General features: G+C 38.7%; 1 protein-coding gene across 1 annotated transcript; it reads right to left on the reverse strand.

The window, feature by feature from the left end:
* Positions 1 to 17,058: 17,058 nt before the first annotated feature.
* Positions 17,059 to 19,431, reverse strand: LOC107812268 (auxin-induced protein AUX22). Its single transcript, XM_016637324.2, has 3 exons — positions 18,957 to 19,431; positions 18,127 to 18,220; positions 17,059 to 17,375 (listed from the first exon to the last, which is right to left on the reverse strand). The coding sequence occupies exons 1-3, from the start codon at positions 19,297 to 19,299 to the stop codon at positions 17,267 to 17,269; spliced, it is 546 nt and encodes a 181-aa protein (XP_016492810.1). The 5' UTR covers positions 19,300 to 19,431; the 3' UTR covers positions 17,059 to 17,266.
* Positions 19,432 to 20,014: the final 583 nt, after the last annotated feature.

The following is a 20,014-nucleotide window of genomic DNA, read 5'->3' on the forward strand; positions in this document are numbered from 1 at the left end:
AATTAATTGACCTTTCATAGAAATGGCACTTATGATCAGATTAACTTTTTCAATTAATGTACGTGAACAAGCATCCATCTTGAGTTCTTTCTTGTAGTGAAGTTCATTTAGAGCATGTAGACAAACATAGGAATTGAAAGTAATTAAAACTAAGTGAATATAGTAGAGATAGATCCAGAATTTTAAATTAATGACGTGCACATAGATCCAGAATTTTAAATTAATGACGTGCACATGTGAATGTGAAGTTCACACGTAGACTCAGTGCTCTTTTGTGACAATGCGTGCAAACTTAATGTGTACTTTCATATTCATTTATCGCAAACTATGTACTTTGGCGTCCATTATCACAAACTTAATGAACTTAAAAATATGAACATGAAAAATCTAGAGTAATATAATTATCTATAAGGGAAATATTAATTCAGTAGCATAACGGTGAAGAGAAAATATGAAACAAGTTATAATAGATGGTTATAAGTTTTAAATATTGTATCTTATCCTAATTGTTTCAAGGATCCATTCTATTTTGAGATCATGCATTAATTAATTACTGATATGTGATTCTAATACCTCTCCCTTTTCCGCATGCTCATAATCGGGCATATAGAGCGTGAAGTAACATAAGATGAGTGTTTTACATTTGGTAGCCCAACGTTTGGGATGTGTTTTAGGTCTCTAATTAAATACCACGATGAGAAAAATAAACGTTGTTTCTAACTCAAACCTTAAAAATTTTGATATTTAATTGGAGGTGATTATTTTTCAATACAACAGTCAAATCTTTTTATAATAGCTTCTTTTGTTCCGATATTTTTTGGTTGATAATGAAGTGTTGTTATAATAAAGGACATATATTATAACATAACTTAAAAATTAATTTTGAAAAAAAAAATTCGCTTTTATATGACTATTATATAACAATACTGTTATAGAGAGGTCTGACCTATATGAGAATCGGAGACTGCAAGTCAACACATTTTTTAACTTCCTTTTCTTAAATAAAGTTGAGTCTGAACGAATTAATTTTCATATTCTGGTTCAATTTCTTATGGCGCGGGAAGACAATTTATGCCGAAATAAATTATAATTATTGCCCAAAGTAAAAGAAAACTAAACTAAACTAAATTATTGGGATGTAATCCCTCCATTCACTTTTACTTAGCACGTTTTGACTTTTCACGTCCCTTAAAAAATGATAAATGAAGTGCATAATTTATCATGATACCCATATTACTTAATGCATACTTTGTTGAATTTGAGAAAATGATTTGAAATGAGTAATAAATATTGTGGGTATAACAGGAAAAAAATTGTCTTCTCTTAATATGTCTAAAGTGACAAGTAAAAATATAAATTTATTTTTAGTATGCATGTCAAGTAAAAGTAAACGGAGGGAGTACTTAGCAGTGTTCACCCCGAAAAATGTGAGTAACAATTAAAGATAATTTATGGGTTTAAAGATACCTGATATAATCTAATACTAGTGATTAAACAAGTAATATTGAGCTTAAGTGAGAAGAAATAATGAACCAAATCAATGTTGCTGAAACAGTAGGGGCCTCGCGTTCGTCTATCCAGGGACCTCGAGGACAGCAAAGACCAAAAAAGTATGAACAATAAAATAAAAGCAATAAAGCTGAAGAGTAATTGCTGAGCACGTTAAACAAGAAGAATAAGAATGTTCTATTGCTGTGGATAATCTGATGCTTACAAAATGATTGGGGTCCCCTTTATATATGAGGAGAAAACCCCAATATAGTACCTTGCTCATAAAGGTAAAGAATCCTATTGGTACAGGTGTATGACGGTTTAGTACAGACCTGTACTATTTTGTACAACCCTTATCCTATAATTAATGCCCAGATCCACGTGTCCTTAAGAAATTCCCGCTATTTCTTGATTGACTTCGAGATTATGTTGTCCTCGATGCAGGCTGTGTCAGGCCTTTAATCAGCTTCCTCAAAGTAGGTATCCCTTAGCCAGATCTGCCCCAAGCCTCAAGTCTCCTAGATACGAGCCTATACCCCGATTTAAGACTCCAAAATCATACTCCTCAATTTTGACCGTATACATGATAGTCCCCGCATTTCTTAGAATGAAATGATATGAAACGATTCGAACCTTGATTTTTCCGAGCCCCTAGCGATGATGTCATGCTTGTGATGTAGGCATTTGCAGAGATCGAAGTGTCCCATTGGTTCGTCTCCCCAGAAGAATTGAATATACCGCCGGTCCATTTTTCCAAAAGCATTGATTGCGCCGTCAGTCCATTTCCCGAAAAGCATTGATTGCGTAGTCGATTTCATCATTGTCTCTCTATAAATAAGGGGTTTCCATACTCATTCCTTCTTCATCAACTTTTAGGACTTTTCTTTCTCTATCTCTTCCTCTACTCCCATATCTTCATGGTTCAAATCTGTGACCACAAGGTCATATGGAAGCAATTTTATCAGTTATGCCATGACTCTCTTTTTTCAAAGTTTTACCCCAATAAGTGGGATTATACTGGGTCGTCGTCGTCGTCGTTGTTGTTATTGGCTCGAGACAACGAGAGAGGAGCACCCGAATCTTCCCATATCAGAAGATATACGAACTTTATACTGCTACTCATCTCTCTAAACTTCAACCTGGTGTGGCACTTCGTTCCCTTTGCTTTCCGTAGAATGGGGTGGCACTATCATCTACTAACTTTTGCATCCCACACTGGTACAATATCTCAAGAAGTGGCTTCAGAATAGTTGTGCTGACAAGACCTATACTCGCCAAGTTTTTCACCATGCCACAATTTCCTCTGAAGATCGAGATGGAGTCCCCGACGAGGAGGTTCCCGAAGATGTCACTCTCGAGGATATGCCCCCTAAAGTAGATTAAAGTCTTGACTTTTGTTTTTGCTTCTTTGTTTTTGTGTAAGGGCCCCTCGTGGGTTTTGTAAACATGTTTTGTCTATATAAGAATTTCTCCATTTTATCTTCGATTTGTGTGGAATTCCATTCTGCCTTTGTTTATGAAAAATTTGAGTGTATAACTCTAATAATTAGTTCGAATACAGGACCCAGAACATAATAAACCCTTAGGTTTTAATCGACTAACACCTCTTAAGGTTTCTTGTTAATCCCCGAGCTAATCTTAGATTGATTCGATGCGAGCTCGAGACACTGGGGCTCCTGAGTCCCAGTTGAGTGAGAACAAGGTCTTGAATTTGAAATAAATCTACCTCTTTAAGGCTTCGTAGATGGCCCCCGGGTGAGAATTCTCTCGAATTCGGGTAGCCCTTGGGCTAAATAATCGAACGAGTATTTGCTCGAACTCAAAATAAAGTTAGCCCTTAGGCTGCACAGGTAGTCCCCTAGTGAGCATTCTCTCAAGCTCGGGTAGCCATTGGGCTTAGTAATTGAGTGAGTATTAGCTCGAACTCGAAATGAAATTAGCCCTTAGGCTGCACAGGTAGTCCCCGAGTGAGAATTCTCTCGAGCTCGGGTAGCCCTTGGGCTTGGTAATCGAGTAGGTGTTTTCCCGAACTCGACTTGTAGGTTGTCCTTAATGATTTTTGACAAATTAATTTCCGATGCCTCGATCCTGATTCCAATATCATGACATAAGCGGTTGAAGTGACTGAAAAGTTGCTTTTTGTACGATTCCCAAAACCATTAATTGAAGGCGGCTGACTATCGGTCTTTTGGCTTCCTTAGCACGCTTTATAAATAGATAGATCCCACAACTTTACAAACTTTATTCCCATATTGCTTTCAAAGTCTCATTTAACCCTTTCCAATTTCCTTGATCTCTCCCTGCTCTTAACCGTATTTTTCATTTTTCTGGATCTGTCGTATAGAGATGGCTAAAACTTCTAAACCTGTTCCTCAAAAGGAAAAAGCTTCATCATCTTCTCGATCGACCAAAGGTAAACCGGTAGTCCCTCCTAGTATTGAGGAGTGTATTTCCCCACATGTGAAATAACAGACGATTTTAAAATTAAGAGACCTGTCTCGACACCAAGTCGATGTGAGCCCATGTCTCGATATATTTGCTTGGAGACCAAAGCCGAGCTCGAGAAAGTAGAGAAGGATTGCAAATGGGACAATAAGAAAATAGTGATTCCTTCCTCTGAGGAGGATATTACTACTTTTAAGGTGGGGTACTTGAGCGTATATACATACCCGTTTATGTTGGGCCCTGCAATTCCAACTCAGGGTCCTATAGACCTAGTTATCCTTGATTTTTTTCAAAGATACCGAGTGACGCTCAGCCAGATCTACCCCTCATTCTGGCGAATTTTTTACTTAATCAGATTCTTTTCGAACCAAATCGAGGGGATGTCCTTCACCCTCAATCATCTGATCAGATTGTACAGTCCCCGACTTTATCGTGGGGGCTTGATAAATTACAACGCCAATCCTTAAAATCTCCATTCGTTAGTATCGATGAGTACAAAGACAGTGGATGGATGAGCCGGTTTGTCCGAGTCAAGACCTCCGATCGATTAAGGGTGTCTAACGGGCTAGGTCAACCCATTTCTAGACCAGCCCAGACAAGTTAAAACTGGAACCAGCCCGGACTGGTACAAAGGGGGTCGGGTGGGCTGGGTTAATGGGGTAAGGGGTTGGTCCATTCACCTTTGCACAACCGATTAACCGGACCGATCAACGCGATTTACTGTAGAACCGGTTAACCGGCCCGGACCGGACCGGCCCTGACCAGTATAACAACTATTTTTAATTTTTTTAAATGTTTCTACTTTCTGAACGTTGGCCCAACGACTATTTTGCACATTTATCCATTTTTGGGGTCATTTTTAAATTTAACACTTTTTGTAATTACTAATTTAGCCCTTTGATAAACTATAAATACACCCCTCATCTTCTTCATTTCTTCACTTATCTCTCATTTCTCAAACTCAAATTCTCAATTCAAGTTAAATCATGCTCCGTACTTCTAGAGTGCGCTCAACACTTTGAGGTAGTAGAAGAAAATGAAGAAGTTCACAAGTAAAGTGAAGGAACTGTGGTCGAGTCTTAAATCTTTGTCCAAAGTGTGTGTGCACAGGCTGTTTAAGGAGGCATATGAAGAGTTGTCTTGAGCATACTTCAGAAATTCGTATTTAAGTTGATTTGAGATAATTTATGTTATTTTAAAATTATTAGACTCATTTATGCTTAATATTTTAGTTTGTTAGATTAATTTGAAGAATTATTATGCATGAAAATTTAGTTTTACTCTTTTTTCGTTAATTTATTTGTTAAATGCAAACTTCAATTTGTAATTTTGAAATAAATGTAGCACTTGCAATTTATAAGTGCAATTTTTTCCCATCTTCATCATATTCTTTATGTTTTTACTTTATATTAATATAACTTACAATAGTTATACAAAATACAAAAAAAATTACACTAACCCGGCCCCGCCCCTTGTACCCGTAACCCTTACGGTTCATCTTTTACCTGGATGAACCCGAACTCGTTAAGCCTGGTAACCCCTAACCCGTAATCGGCCCAGTTCATAACCCGTATTGTTCCAACATTTCCCTACCCACCCCGGCCTGGCCCACCCATTAGACACCCTTAGATTTGATTCCTGCTGATTGGGTGTCGTTCCCTGAGGAGTGGAACATGAAACGTGAGTATCCCCTGCTTTCTTTTATTTTCCCCAACTTTATATTTTTCTTTGATCTGACTTCTTTACGATGGCTTAGCCGCTGCTTGGTTTCCCGCTGAGGTCCCAGACCTCAAGGGCTGGGTTCGAAAGCTAGCCTCCGCCTCCTCTTACTTAGAGCGTTGCTAGCATGATTTGGCCAAGGGTCGGTGGGCGGCCAAAAACCAGGGTGAGTTCTCTCGTTTGTTTTCCTGCACTTCCGTTATGGGATACTTACCTCGGTTTCATATTGGTCTTGGAGATGCTGTTGAGTTGAGGCCGGCCCCGGCTGATGAAGTGGAGGTTCCGAATCCTTCTAAAGAAAGAAAGAGGAGAAGAGAGACGTTTGAGAATCCTCTGAAGCCAAAGAAAAGCTTGGCTCGGAAGCCTAAGCGATGCAATGTCCTTATCCCCGAAAATAGCCCAATGCCTACGGGACCAGGAGGAAGAAGAAGATGACGATTACCTGTAGATAAATCGTAAGAGCAAAAATGTCGATACATTGAAGCCTATCGAGCTGATGGCGGTTGATGAGGCCCATTCTAGATCTGAAGAAATCTCCGAATGGAGTTCGAACAAAGTCCCCGAACCATTGTCCAGAAAGAAGGCGCCTCGTTTAGGGGAGGGCGGGGCCGAATGTCCTAACCCCGAGCCTTTCCAAATAAAAGAAAATGCCCCGAGCGGATCACTCGGGGTGATCAACGTGGGTGAGTCTCCCATTGGCCCTGAGTTCTCCGAGGGGCAAATCTAGGATGTTGTGAATATAAGATCTTCTGGAGCGTAAGTAAACCATAAAGGGCATGACATCTTTCAAGGATGCCTCGCAGGGATTGAAGACGGGCCCGACCCAGATGCTTTCTTCATTTTTGAACGAGTAAGTTTTCTATTTTTTACGTCTGCACCATTGTTTTAGCTGTTCTAAATGTTCTTTCATCCCTCTTTATGAAGGTTGCAGTGCTCTATAAAAGGGCATTTTCCAATTCCTGAGAGGATCTTGATCGGTGTGAGGCCGAGCTTAAGAAGGCTTTAGAGGTAAGGGACGCCGTCAAAGCCTTATATGCTAAAAGAGAGTTGAAGATCCACAATCTTCGAGTTGAGTTGACGCGGGTGTTCCAAGATCGTGTCGAGTATGTTGAGAAGTTAAGATAGTTCCCGAGAGTTTGTTATGCACTTGTTTTGTTTTAGTGGATGACATCGTTAATTTCGCAGTTCAGTCAGAAAGTCGATGGAGGCGCAACTTCGGGAGGAGCTTAAGATAAAAGAAGCCGATTAGGTTGAGGTGAGGTATGGATGATCTCACTTCTGAGAAGGAAACTCTAAAGAGCAGTTAGCTTCATTTGAACGCTAGCTTCGAGGAGCGAAGGAGGAGAGCCTAGATCGGGGCCTTGAAATCGAGAAGCTTTAAATCAGATCTGCTGCCGAGCTGGCCAAGGCTAAATCTGATATTGCGGCAATTATGGCTTCGTATCGAGCCGAAGCCGAGGTAGCTAATGCTTGGGCAAGAGAAATCTCTTCTACGACGGAGGTTAAATTAGCAAGTTCCATCGACCATGCTAGACGACAATCCCGGAGGATGACCCTCGAGGAAATACATGCTCGTGGCTTCGACCTTTAGGCCGATATTGAAGCGGAGAAGGCTTTTGAAGATGAGGCGGCCACTCTACTTACCGATGAGGATGATTTATCCACTACATCCGAGGGTGAAGGAGACGGGGATGAAGCCAACGAGGATGGGGCTTCCAAAGATGCAACTCCAGAAGATACAACTGCTAAAGGCGTGGCCCTGAAGTAGTTTATAGGTTACTTTATTTTGTTTCCTTGTAAGCCTTCCTTGTGTAAATATCATATATTGGAAATGCGAGAAGGACTTTTATCTTTATAATAATTTTCGAGCCGAGGTTAAATCAACTCGTTGTTGGCTTAGGATTTTGTGAACCTCGAGTCTGAATCGAAATGAAAGCGGAGTCTTCGATCTATAAGTTTTAGGTCCTTTAGACTTTCAAGGTTAGACCTTAGGCTCTTACATATCGGCCCTTAGGCTCTTATATATCGGCCCTTAGGCTTTTAAGTTGGGCCGATTCGGCCTCTTAGAATGGCTATATAATTTTTTCCTCATTTTGGCTTAAAAGACTAAGTGGAAATTATGCCTTAGCACGTGTTTTTTGCACCCGTGGTTTTTTTTGAAGGTTCAACATATCAGAACCTTATTAATGATTTGTTTATGTAAACATAATCGAACACCTCTTGAGGTGTTTCCAAGGGCCGATTGTTATCGAAACCTTTGGAATTTTTGAGGGCTGAATTTATCGAAGCCCTTGTATTTTGCTTTTGCCGAGGGTAGCCTGATTTAACCGGCGTTTACAAAGTCTTTGAAGGCCTTTTAATTTATAACAGAAGTCAGACGTCTCCGAGCTACATTATTTGGCCGTAACCTTTATATGACCGTAGTCTTTAGTATGGCCGTAGCCTTTGGGTATTCTACTTGGACTTGTTCCCCGATAACTTTCCGAGCTTGTTCAAGAAGTTAAACCCCGAGAATATTGGCCTTGGCCTTTGTTTTGAAGGGGTGCCTATTTGAGGTCTTATTAATTCGAATTTCGAGTGCCTCTTTGAGGTCTCATTAATTCGAATTTCGATGGCAGTCCCGGGTACTTGGGGTGCTTCTATGTTTTAGCTTTTAAGCCGTTTCCCGTAGGATTGTAAGTGTAGACCTTGTATGAGACACAAAGTATTTTTGATGTAACCTGAGTGTTTCTTCAAATAGTCGATACATGCGCACATGTTTAGCTATCGGGGCTCGACTATTCTATATGGACATGACTCCTTTGACCGTTTATCCCATTACAAAGTTTTCCTATCGAGGCTCATTTTGTCACGCCCCGACCTCGGGAGGTGCGACCGGCGCTCAATCGAGTGATCCCAACTGAGCAAGCCTTATCAAACACTACCTACCCACCTTAATATGAATAAGGACACCATGCTTCCGTTTATTTAACCAAGGGAAGATAGTGCATCCCACATTACTAGTTCATTTTAAATCACCACATCAAGCCATAAATGAGTTCTGAGGTTCCATACATTTATAATTTAGAGAAACGGGAATTAGAATTTACAACATAGTTATTACACCCATCCGACACCCGCACATGACCCACACATATGTCTACGAAGCCTCTAAGGATGTAAAAGATAAGTATGACAATGCCGGCAACAAGGCCCCAGCTATACCTCAAAAGTGAAAGTCCAGAACACAAAGATATACAATATAGCCCCTTGAAGGAGAAAGGGGCTCACCAAGATCTTGAGAAGAGGGATGCTTCTCTACACACGACCGGCACTATCCGCTATGGAGCCACCTACATTCATTAAAAAAAATGTAGCGCTCCCGGCAAAAGGGACATTAGTGCCATAGAATAGCACTAGTATATATAACTAAACACCATCAAATTAGAAAGAACTTTCATAGACAAATAAGGAAATCACAAGTATCACTCCAAAGCTTTAAACGATCACAAAATTATCAACATGAAAGAATTACACAACCTTAATATCATGTTTCCATAGCCTTTAGTTGGGTATTTCATACTGTTCCACATCGTTCACATTACCACCGCTATCTTGAGCGGAGTCCTATCTCGACCCGATCGGCCAGGCCATCTCCCGGAGACGTTACCAATATTTTATTCACACTTTTCAGTTTCAATCATCAATGCATAACCGCCATGTGTATATGTCATGGAGTCCGATCACGGCACGATTAGCTAGGCTACCTTACCGAGGCATTACCATTTTCCATTATTCATCTCACTCCAATCTTTGGTTACACATGTATTAGTTTACTGGCACTTGGGGCCACAATTTTCACATTCCACAATTCACGTTTCACATTGTTCCCATTTTCAACATTAGGTTTGTAATTCAAGAGAGTATAGCACACAAAAGCAAATAAGGTTGTAGGCGTAGATGAGACTTCATGTAAATGGCACAACAATGCACTTCAATTTCAATCTAAGGTCTAAGCATTTCGATACATGATTCATAGTCCTTGCACCTTTTCAAATTATCAAGAATAGCACGTTGATCAATTTGAGACACAGTTTCCACACATATAAGTTTGCATCACCAAGTCAAGTGAAATAGCAATCAATACAACAATTCAATTTAATCTTACCGTACTCACACAACCAACGAAGAAGCTCAATTTCTAAAAGACGGGGTTTTAGCCATACATACCTTAATAAAGCTTTCCTTATTCCTTACAAAATTTAGGAACTTTTAGCACTTCTATCTATTGTGTAAGAATTACAAATTAAACCGAGAATTAGAGACGAGATTGAGATTCTAGCTTGTTTTGAGCATACTATCAAACACTAAAGGTGCATTGTGATCTTAGGCCCTTTTTGAGATAAATTTCTATCATTCTATACCCCAATTGATTTCTTTTTAGTTCACTACCTCCCAACACTCTAAGGTTTGATATGCATGCAAGAAATCCACTCTTATACCAACGAATTACCTAACTAATGACCCCCTTATAGCTAAGTATAAAAATAAGAGCTAAGGTGATGAAACCTAACCACTTGGGATGAAGGTTTGAGTCCCTAACTTGATTATCTTCAATGATTTACCAAGGATTCATGGAGTAATTTGATGAGAAGCACCTTCCCTCTCTTAGACCCCTCTCTCTCACTCTAGAAATATCAGGAAATAGGCTCAAAATGAGCTATTATACCGAATATAACGATAGGGGGTCGGGTTTAAAATTTAGAAACTTGGAGCCCCGAGTCAGATCTGTGATCGCCTTTTGCGGTCGTGAAGTCGACATGCGGTCCGCATAATGGACCACAAAAACACTCCCCCAAACCTGAACATACTGTCTGCGTATGCGGCAGAAATGCGGTCCGCATACCCATTCTGCGGTCGCATAATGCACCGCAGAACTGTCCCTTACAAAATACCAAGGGAATTATGCAATGACTATGTGGTCCGCATATCGGTTATGCGATAGCATAATCGACCGCATAGTTGACCTCAAATTGACCAACGCAGTGACTCACTTTGCGGCGACTATGCGGTTCGCATACCTAATATACGACCGCATTCTCGACCGCAGAATCCTAATTGTCACTACGAGCTTTTGGGTTTAGAGTGAAAATTTTCACGGGGCCTCACACATTTAAGCGTGAAATATTTTTCCCAAAAAATGTTATCTCCGAGGGTGATGCCCCCAGTATTCGAGGTTGATTGAAAAGAAGCCTTGAATACTTGTTGGTCGTTCCTCCGGTAGCATATAGGTGTTGCCTCGTTGAAAACCTTGCCGGTAAAACCCATTTGGGACAAAATCTGAGCTAAGAGAAAAAGAGTGCAACATATGCTCTATAACCTACGGCCTTCGTGTAAGAAGGGGAGTTCTCGAGAGCACGAGCCTTTGAGAGCCTCCATTGTGCCGAGCCCCTAAGTTACTTTACCAATAACTCGAGGTCTTGCTATCTGTGACCATGATATCTCTGAGGACATTGGCCTGATGTCTCGAAGGCCGAGAAGCTTAGTCGCCCCAACTTCGAGGGAATGCCTTTCTGGAATGAGCTTCATTTCATATTGCTCCGAAACGTTGACTATTTCCTACAAATGAATTAAAGTGGTCCTCTACGCACAGGGACTTAACCAGTCATATCATCAATATAAGTTTTAATTATTTTACCTGTTTATCCATCGAGTGGAATCCCTGTCATATCGAAGCAATGTGATCTATATCGTTAACAAGAAATTGAATGAGTTTTTTCCTGAGAGCGGGGACTATTTCCCATCCTTAGGTGCACCTTTCCTTCCAATGGTTGGCTTAGTAGCATCGGGCTTACCGGGAACATCAAGGGTTCGAGGATCTGGAGAATTCCTTTCTTTGCCTCCGGTTACCTGTTATTCTGCTTCCATCGAGGTTCGGAGTTGTGACAACGACTTTGCCACCTGCTTACCTTTGGAGGTTGATCTCTCCAAGGCTAAGGATTCCGGTATCGACACCACTTCCTCAATTGCGAACATCTCTTTTGCAGCATGCTATTCTCCGTGGACTATTTTCACTCCTTCCTCTTTTGGGAACTTCTTCATCTGATGGAGAGTCAAAGGAACTGCCCTCATATTGTGTATCCACGGCCTCCCGAGGAGTGCGGTATACCTGATGTCACCTTCGATGACATGGAATCTGGTGTCTTGTATGGTCTCGTCTATGTTTATAGGCAAGATAATTTCTCTCTTCGTTATTTCACTTGCCATGTTGAAGCCATTCAGTACCCGGGATGTAGGTACAATCTGATCTTGCAAACTAGTTGTTTCACGACCCTCGATCTGATTATGTTCGCCGAGCTACCTGGATCCACAAAAACATGTTTAACCTGAATTTTATTCAAAAGGATAAAGATTACCAGGGCATAGTTTTAAGGTAGGGATACGTCTTCTGCTTTCTTGTCGCAAAATGATAGGGCGTCCTCAGGCACATAGCTCCGAGTTTATTTTTCCTTTGTGATGGGCACTTTAGTGCGTTTGAATGTAGGCCCCTGTGGGACATCGACTCCTCCGATGAACATGTGAATGACATGTTGGGGTTTGTTCAGGTTCATTCTTCCTATTTGCATCTCTTTCCCGGAAATGGTTTTGGGCCCGGTCATTGAGGAATTCATGAAGGTGCTCCTCGTTGAATAGTTGAGCTACCTCCTCTTTGAGCTGTCTATAATCCCCGGTCTCATGCCCGTGAGTGCCATGGTACTTACACATAAAGTCGGGGTTTATCTGAGAAGGATCTATCTGTATGGGCTTAGGCCATCTAGTATCTTTAATTTTTCCAATGGCCGAGACAATATTTGAGGCGTCGACACTGAAGTTGTATTATGATAACTTAGGGGCATCCACTGGCCCCGTGCGCCTATCGGACTCGATTTTGCCCACGAATACTCGAGAGCTTTGGCCTCGATCTATTCTTCAATCATTCTGAGGTGCATTGCGCCTTGAAATGTTCCTTCCATCTTCGACATACGGTTGATATCTTTCCTTGTTGAATCTTGATCCCCGGTCTATGTCCTCGGTGGCTTGGTTGTGAACCTATTTGGGTGAACTAAGCCCGATGGGGCTCCCAACTGGTCGTCCTCGACACTAATTTTCGACTGATACCGATTGTGCACATCTGACCATGTCATTGCTGCATACTCGATCAAGTTTGTCGAGACGCCATCGAGCTTATTTCATTCAAACCTTGCATAAAGGCCTGAACAGCCCAGTCATTGGAGACCGGGGGTAATTCCATTCTTTCCATCTGGAACCGGGACATGAACTCCATTAGCATTTCGTCATCCCTCTGCCTTATCTTGAATACGTCTGATTTTCTCGTGGCCACCTGTATGGCCTCGGCGTGTGCTTTTACAAAGGCATATGCCAACATAGCAAATGAATCAATAGAGTTAGGAGCTAAGTTGTGATACCAGATCATAGCTCCTTTTTATAGCGTTTCTCCAAACTTTTTAAATAATACTGACTCGATTTCGGCATCATTCAAGTCATTCCTTTGATCCCACAAGTGTACGAAGTAATATGTTCATTAGGGTCCGTTGTCCCGTTGTAATTCGGTATATCGGGCATGCAAAACTTCTTGGGAATAGGCATTGGAGCCGCACTTGAGGGGAAAGATTTTTGTATGAATTTTTTGGCATCTAGGCCCTTCAAAATTTGAGGTGCTTCTGGTATTTGGTCCACCTGGAAGTTGTAAGTCTCCACCTTTTTATCGTTGTATTCTATCCTCTTTTCTCCTGACTCGATTCTTTTAGTCAGTTCCTCGAGCATTTTCATAATTGTGGGGTCAGTCCCCATGCCGCTTTCATCGGGCCTTTCAATTACAGGTTCGTGCTGTGTTTTTACTGGTTCGGCGGTGTTAGGAGTCCTGTTCTGACTTTGAAGTTGAGCGATGGCGACTTGTTGAGCTTACAGCATCTCGAATATCACTTGGAGGCTGACTCCTCCTTCTTCCGGTCCTCATGTTTCCTGGCCTCCAGCCTAGGCTTCCCTACGTCCATTCCTTACGGGGTCTGAGCCTGCTTCTGTGTTTAGAGCGTTGTGGGAGCTGATATCAACTGACTCCGCATTAGGCACTCCCTCCGGGTTTATGGGTGGTACACCGAGCCTTATGCCGCTGTTTTCTCCAAGTCCTTCACTGTCATAAGCAGGTGCATTTTGTGTGCTAGACATATTTTGGCTTGTAATCAAAAAATCTTTGACAAGAAAAAGTGTGAAGAATAACGTATGTTATCAGAAAACTAGCACTAAAATAATCACTATTATCTTTAGCCCCACAATGGGCACCAAACTGTTAACCCCGAAAAATGTGAGTAACAATTAAAGATAATTTGTGGTTTTAAAGATACGTGATATATTTTAATACTAGTGATTAAACAAGTAATATTGAGCTTAAGTGAGAAGAAATAATGAACCAAATCAATGTTGCTGAAACAGTAAAGGCCTCGAGTTCGTCTATCCAGGGACCTCGAGGTCAGATAAGACCAAAAAAGTATGAACAATAAAGTAAAGACAATAAAGTTAAAGAGTAATTGCTGAGCACGTTAAATAAGAAAAGAATAAGAATGTTCTATTGTTGTGGATAATCTGATGCTTACAAAATGATTGGGGTCCCCTTTATATAGGAGGAGAAAACCCTAATATAGTACCTTGCTCATAAAGGTAAAGAATTCTATTAGTACAGGTGTATAACGACCTAGTACGAGCTTGTACTATTTTGTACAACTCTTATCCTATAATTAATGCCCATATCCATGTGTCCTTGAGAAATTTCCGTTTTTTCTTGATTGACTTCGAGATTATGCTGTCCTCGATGTATGTCGTGTCAGGCTTTTGATCAGCTTCCTCGAGGTAGGTGTTCCTTAGCCGGATCTGTCCCACGCCTCGAGTCTCCTGGACTCGAGTCTCCCCGGTTTAAAATTTCAAAATCATACTCCTTGATTTTGACAGTATACAAATGATATATGTAAGTTCTGCAATAACTGAACTGTCTGATTTTGACAGTATACAAATGATATATGTAAGTTCTGCAATAACTGAACTGTCTGGTGGTCATATGGCAATTAATAATATCTGATAAGGTAGATGTTGACTAAAACCCCGACACATTCCCATGGTTAGTCAATCCTCATTTAATGAAGACAGAAGAGATCGAATGAATGCTATGTGCACATTTTAATTACTAGCTCTGGATATACTTAATCATGTGATATAGTGCATAAACTAACCAACTTAACATGTTATTCCCTAACATCATTGAAAAGAATGCCTTCTGTCGGACGTAGCTCTACCTGCTGATTATGGGCCATTATTTCAGTTTAGTTAGTTGATAATATATTTATTAAACATATTAAAATATGCATCGGTTGAAGATTCTCCATCTGCCAAATTAATAATGTGAATTACTAGTTGTTGACATAGGCATAATATTCTTGGTTCTCTCTTGGACTATATATTAAATATAAATATATATACAGTCCCTTGTTCTCGTATGTATGAAAAACTGAAAATTGATGAGTAGCGTGATCTGAGAACATGGTCCATGGTTTTTAAAGTCTGCTTGAAATAATTAAGTGTATTTTTTTTTGCTTCTTTTTCTTCGATGTTCGATATTCACATTGGATTCAATTAAATTTGAATTCGCATTGAAAAGTCTGGCATTAAAGGTAAGATGCTCCCTAATTAACAAAGGCGATTCGAACTTATAATCCCTAATAAAGGAGAAAGGAGTATTTATCACGCTACAAATCCTTAGTAATTAAAAGCACTAATTGCTTGTTCAGGACCGAAGGTCTGACTAATAAAATTTGGGGTTTTCGGTGGAAGTTAAAAGCTAAGTCTGTGTGCTTGTAACCACTGAATGAAGGTTACGTACATCGATTAGTTAAATAAATACTGTATAAGCCCTAGTTGTGATAACTAAAGAATATTCATAATATGGTACGTCAGTGCTTATACCCAAAACTCAAGGTTCATCAGTATTTCATGATCCAAGAAAAAGATAATTGATCCATTGGACTTAAACAGGAATCTTTCTATTTCTGAACAGTATGCATGAACATGTAGCTGTGATGCTTATCTACTTGATATTGATCATTTAGTTAATTTCTTAAGTTAGCTCTCCTAGGCTAGGTTAAACCCCTAACTCCCATGACATTGTACAATTTTTTCGAGTTATAGGTGTTTTGATAGATCCAAGTTCAACATTGTGAATACACATTATAGGAGAAGAAAAATACTGGTAAACTCTGTTATCTTATATATTGAATTAACCTGATCTAGGGATGACATTGGCAAGCTCATTAGATGTCTCATGTCTGTATAATCACTTAGTCCTTGTATGGAGCAATTTTGAAGCGGACCTAGAAATTTAATTTTGTAAAATTACTACATCTATAATATATACTTCTTTTGCATATTTAGCAGGGCTGCTTAATTTATTTTTCAAATTCTTTTGACATTCAAAGTTAGGGCTATAATCTATATTGCACGAACTCTTCAAATGTTATTGTATTCGTGTCAGATCCTCCAAAAATATACTACTATTTTTGGAGAATCCGACACGCATTCGGCAACATTCTCGTGTCCTAACAACATGGGATATAATCATAGATATTTCAGGTTAATGAGGATCGGAGTAAAACATGGCTTGGCGGAGACGCGTTTCCAAATTGTTGCTTCATTTGACAGCTAATTAACAACGACAAAATACTAAATTTTCCCCTGCTAGTATGATCAATTTTAAGTTTTCAATAGACCCTTAACGGGGGCGGATTTATAGCCTAATTTATGAGGCACGTAAACACATGGTCTTCCTCCAAATTAGGTATTTTATGCATATATTTACTAGAATTAATCTAATATTATTTGCTAGAACTCATGCTCTAAAGAGGCTAAATGATGCACTTGGTTGAATGTTTAGTTGTTTACCAAGAGAAGCAGGATCAATTCCCACTTAATACTTCTTTTTTCTTCTTTCTTTAATAATGCACTCATATTATAAAAATCCTAGATCCGTCTCTGCCCTTAACCATCCCAATTTCAGCCGCGTCTACTTTTGGCTAATTGATTTCAATTTTAATTTGGGCTTACATTTTTTGAGCACCGCCATTTTTATTTTTTTTTGGACCAATGTATACACAATTCCTCATCCATCGAAAAGAAAAAAAGTGAGAATGCGCCACTAGATGATAGGGATTTAGCTTTCAAGGACAAAATACGGTTTTGAAAATATGATTTTTATTAAATGAATTCGATTTTCAAGAACATTATGTTAAAACAAAATTAAAAGCTACCAAAATTTGTGAGTTGAAACAAGGGAAAAGATAAGGGTAGCAAACACTAGTGCGTTAGCTACTGGCCACAATTTAAGCACAATATTTGGGTTCACATAGCCTAATTACTGACACAAAAATAGGTAGTCATTAAAAAAAATACAGCCATTAGAATAATTAAGAGGAAATCATAACTTAAGTCTAGGGTGTTCGCGTCACACCTAAGATTATAGTTACATATTTAAACATAATTAATTTTGGAGGCCACTAGGCCAATGATAAGACAGGACAAATTTGAAATGCCCTCATTTCTCTTGAGACATTCCCTTGAGAAAGTCCCTTGCTCCAATCCCTATAACCTTCGCATCCGATCTCTTCATAATCCTTAGCCTTTTGCATGACTCACTGAACATTCTGCAAATTCATACAAGTTCTTTAGATTTTCTGACCAAAATATAACAGATATCCAAGAACATAATTCAGTATATATCACTTCATAAGAGAAAATGACAGCCCAGTGACGCACATCGATGATCGATTTTACGATTCGAACTAATAGCTTAATTCTTTTTTCAGTTATTTAAACTCAGCAGAAGATAGCTATAGTCAGGGGCGGATCCGGCCTATTATATGTGGGTTTCCGTGAACCTATTAGCTTTTGCATATACCCTGTATATGTATTAAAAAATTCACTAAATATCCATAATGATCTGATTGTGAACTCAGTTACTTATTGTATATTTTCTTAAGGTCGCTATAGGAACCATAAATTTTAAATCCTGAATCCGCCTCTAGCTATACCTTATACCAATTCTGCGTAATTTTTACAACTATTAGAGCATGAAACCAGACTCTGTTGCTAGATGATATGGGGGGAATCTTTTTGTAATTTGTAAGAGCAAGATCTATCACAAAACATATGATGTATATATCCTACAAATTATTTTATAACTTTTAATTTTAATGCCAAAATGTAAACTAATGTCTTTCTTAAATTCCAACAAGTTAAGTGATAGATATTAGTTAATGCAATAATTAATCGAAGATTTATCTAGAATCATGCTTTATATTGTTAGGAGCACTTCATATGAATTTTTTTTATGCAAGTTCAAATTTAATCGGACTTCAATATAAAGGTCGGATTGAAAAAAATAAAGCAACTTACTGCCATGGAACATCTCCAAGAAGCATCCAATCTCCATCTTTGTCTTCATAGATCGGAACGTACTCTGACTTGTCCGCATCCTCCAATGCTTCCCCTGTCACAATTCAACTTCTCTTTAGTTCCTTTTTGTCTTTTCTTTTCTTTTCTTTTTTAATTTTAAATGTTACGAACTGATGGAGTAAATAATTAATCTACACTGTTACACAATTAATTAATCGCTTATAAAATAATTACAGATAAAATTTTATATGAGTATTAGTTGCTAATATGAAAAATAGTAACTAATATATGAGTTTAAATTCTATGTAAAACAAATATTTTCACAATCATATCGCATATAAGAAATCACAAGCAAATCTCTATAATAAGCATTAATTGGTAATCTAAAGAAAATAATAAGTAATATTCTATTACAAGTTAGTCTCCGTGTGAGCTATAGGTTACGAGTTCGAGCCGTGAAAACAGTCACTAATGCTTGCATTAGGAGGGTAGACTGTCTACATCACACAAGTACGATTCTTCCCTAAACTCTGTGTAAACACATGATACTTTGTGTATTGAGCTGTCCTTTTCATGCTATTACATGTTAAACTACATTGTAAAAATCTTTACCGTGTCAATATAAAAAAAATTACATCGTCCGTGTACCTAAGTTAAGTCATTTTTCTCTTTCCAACAACAAACCTAGCGGGTTCCCTCAGCAAATCATTTCTCTTTCCAGGATTGATATTATAATAACAGTAACTTCACTTGCCTAAATAAACCTCGAGGGTACAAAAAAAACATGTAAGAAACACACTAAATTAATGATTAAGAAAGTTAACACTAACCAATTCCATAGCAGTCAAAGAGCTTCTCAAGAGCCATAACAAGTTGAGAATAGTCCTTGTGATTGCTCAAATCAACTTTCCTCAGAAATGGCGCACCATCCATACTAACTTTAACGTACATTTTAAAACTGTTCTTTTTCCGATAAGAACAAACCGGCGGCCACCCCACAACTTGATTCTTGTTTTGACAGTACTTATAATTATCATCATCGTAATTAACGTTGTTGCTGCTGTTTTGGTCACTGCTTGTAATTTCAGAATACACCCTTTTCTTCTCACTTTTCTCTATTTTCCCCCCAGGAAGTCCCAACCTGAGTTCAGTAATTTCAAGTTCTGTTGCCATTTCCTTTTTTTCCTTCTTCTTTCACTTTGTTTCTTTTTCTGCGTTTTGAAGAGTGGGATAGTTGGTTTGAATTAGTTGATTGATAAATAAAAGGAGTAAAGTTTAGTATATATTTATATGAGAATACAAATACAAAGAAGAGAAGACAGGGTAGGAGCAATGCCAGGTAAATTAAACTTAATGGTCGGTCACATGAGATACAATGGTAGGGAACTATATGCTGCGTACCTAATTAAACATAAAATATTTTTCTATGGAAGCAGGATCGTAGGGTTCTTGATTTTTCTACGAATTTTTGAAGATTTACTTGTGACCGTTTGATATTGTTAAGAAAAAAACATGCCATGTGATCTCCCTGATAGAAGGGTTCCCAATATGTATGTAGTATATATAGACACAACAATATATATATATATATACGTGTGCAAATAAATAAAGATGCAATACATATACACGCGTAATCATTTCACATATGGACTAGCTAATTGAGCTTTGACAAATATGAAGAAGTAATTGAACATAAGAAGAAGTTAGGAAATTCAACATAATTTTTTTAAGAAGAATTAATCCAAATAGACATTCACCCAATCACTTAAATTAAAAATAATCAATAAAAATATAATATATGCATAATTTATGTATTATATGTGTATAATTACATGTAATTTTCGAGAATAAGTATTACTTGACAACCATTGATAAAAGATGACTCCGC

The sequence above is a fragment of the Nicotiana tabacum genome, chromosome 6 (genome assembly GCF_000715075.1).
Source record: "Nicotiana tabacum cultivar K326 chromosome 6, ASM71507v2, whole genome shotgun sequence".
Taxonomy (NCBI): Eukaryota; Viridiplantae; Streptophyta; class Magnoliopsida; order Solanales; family Solanaceae; genus Nicotiana; species Nicotiana tabacum.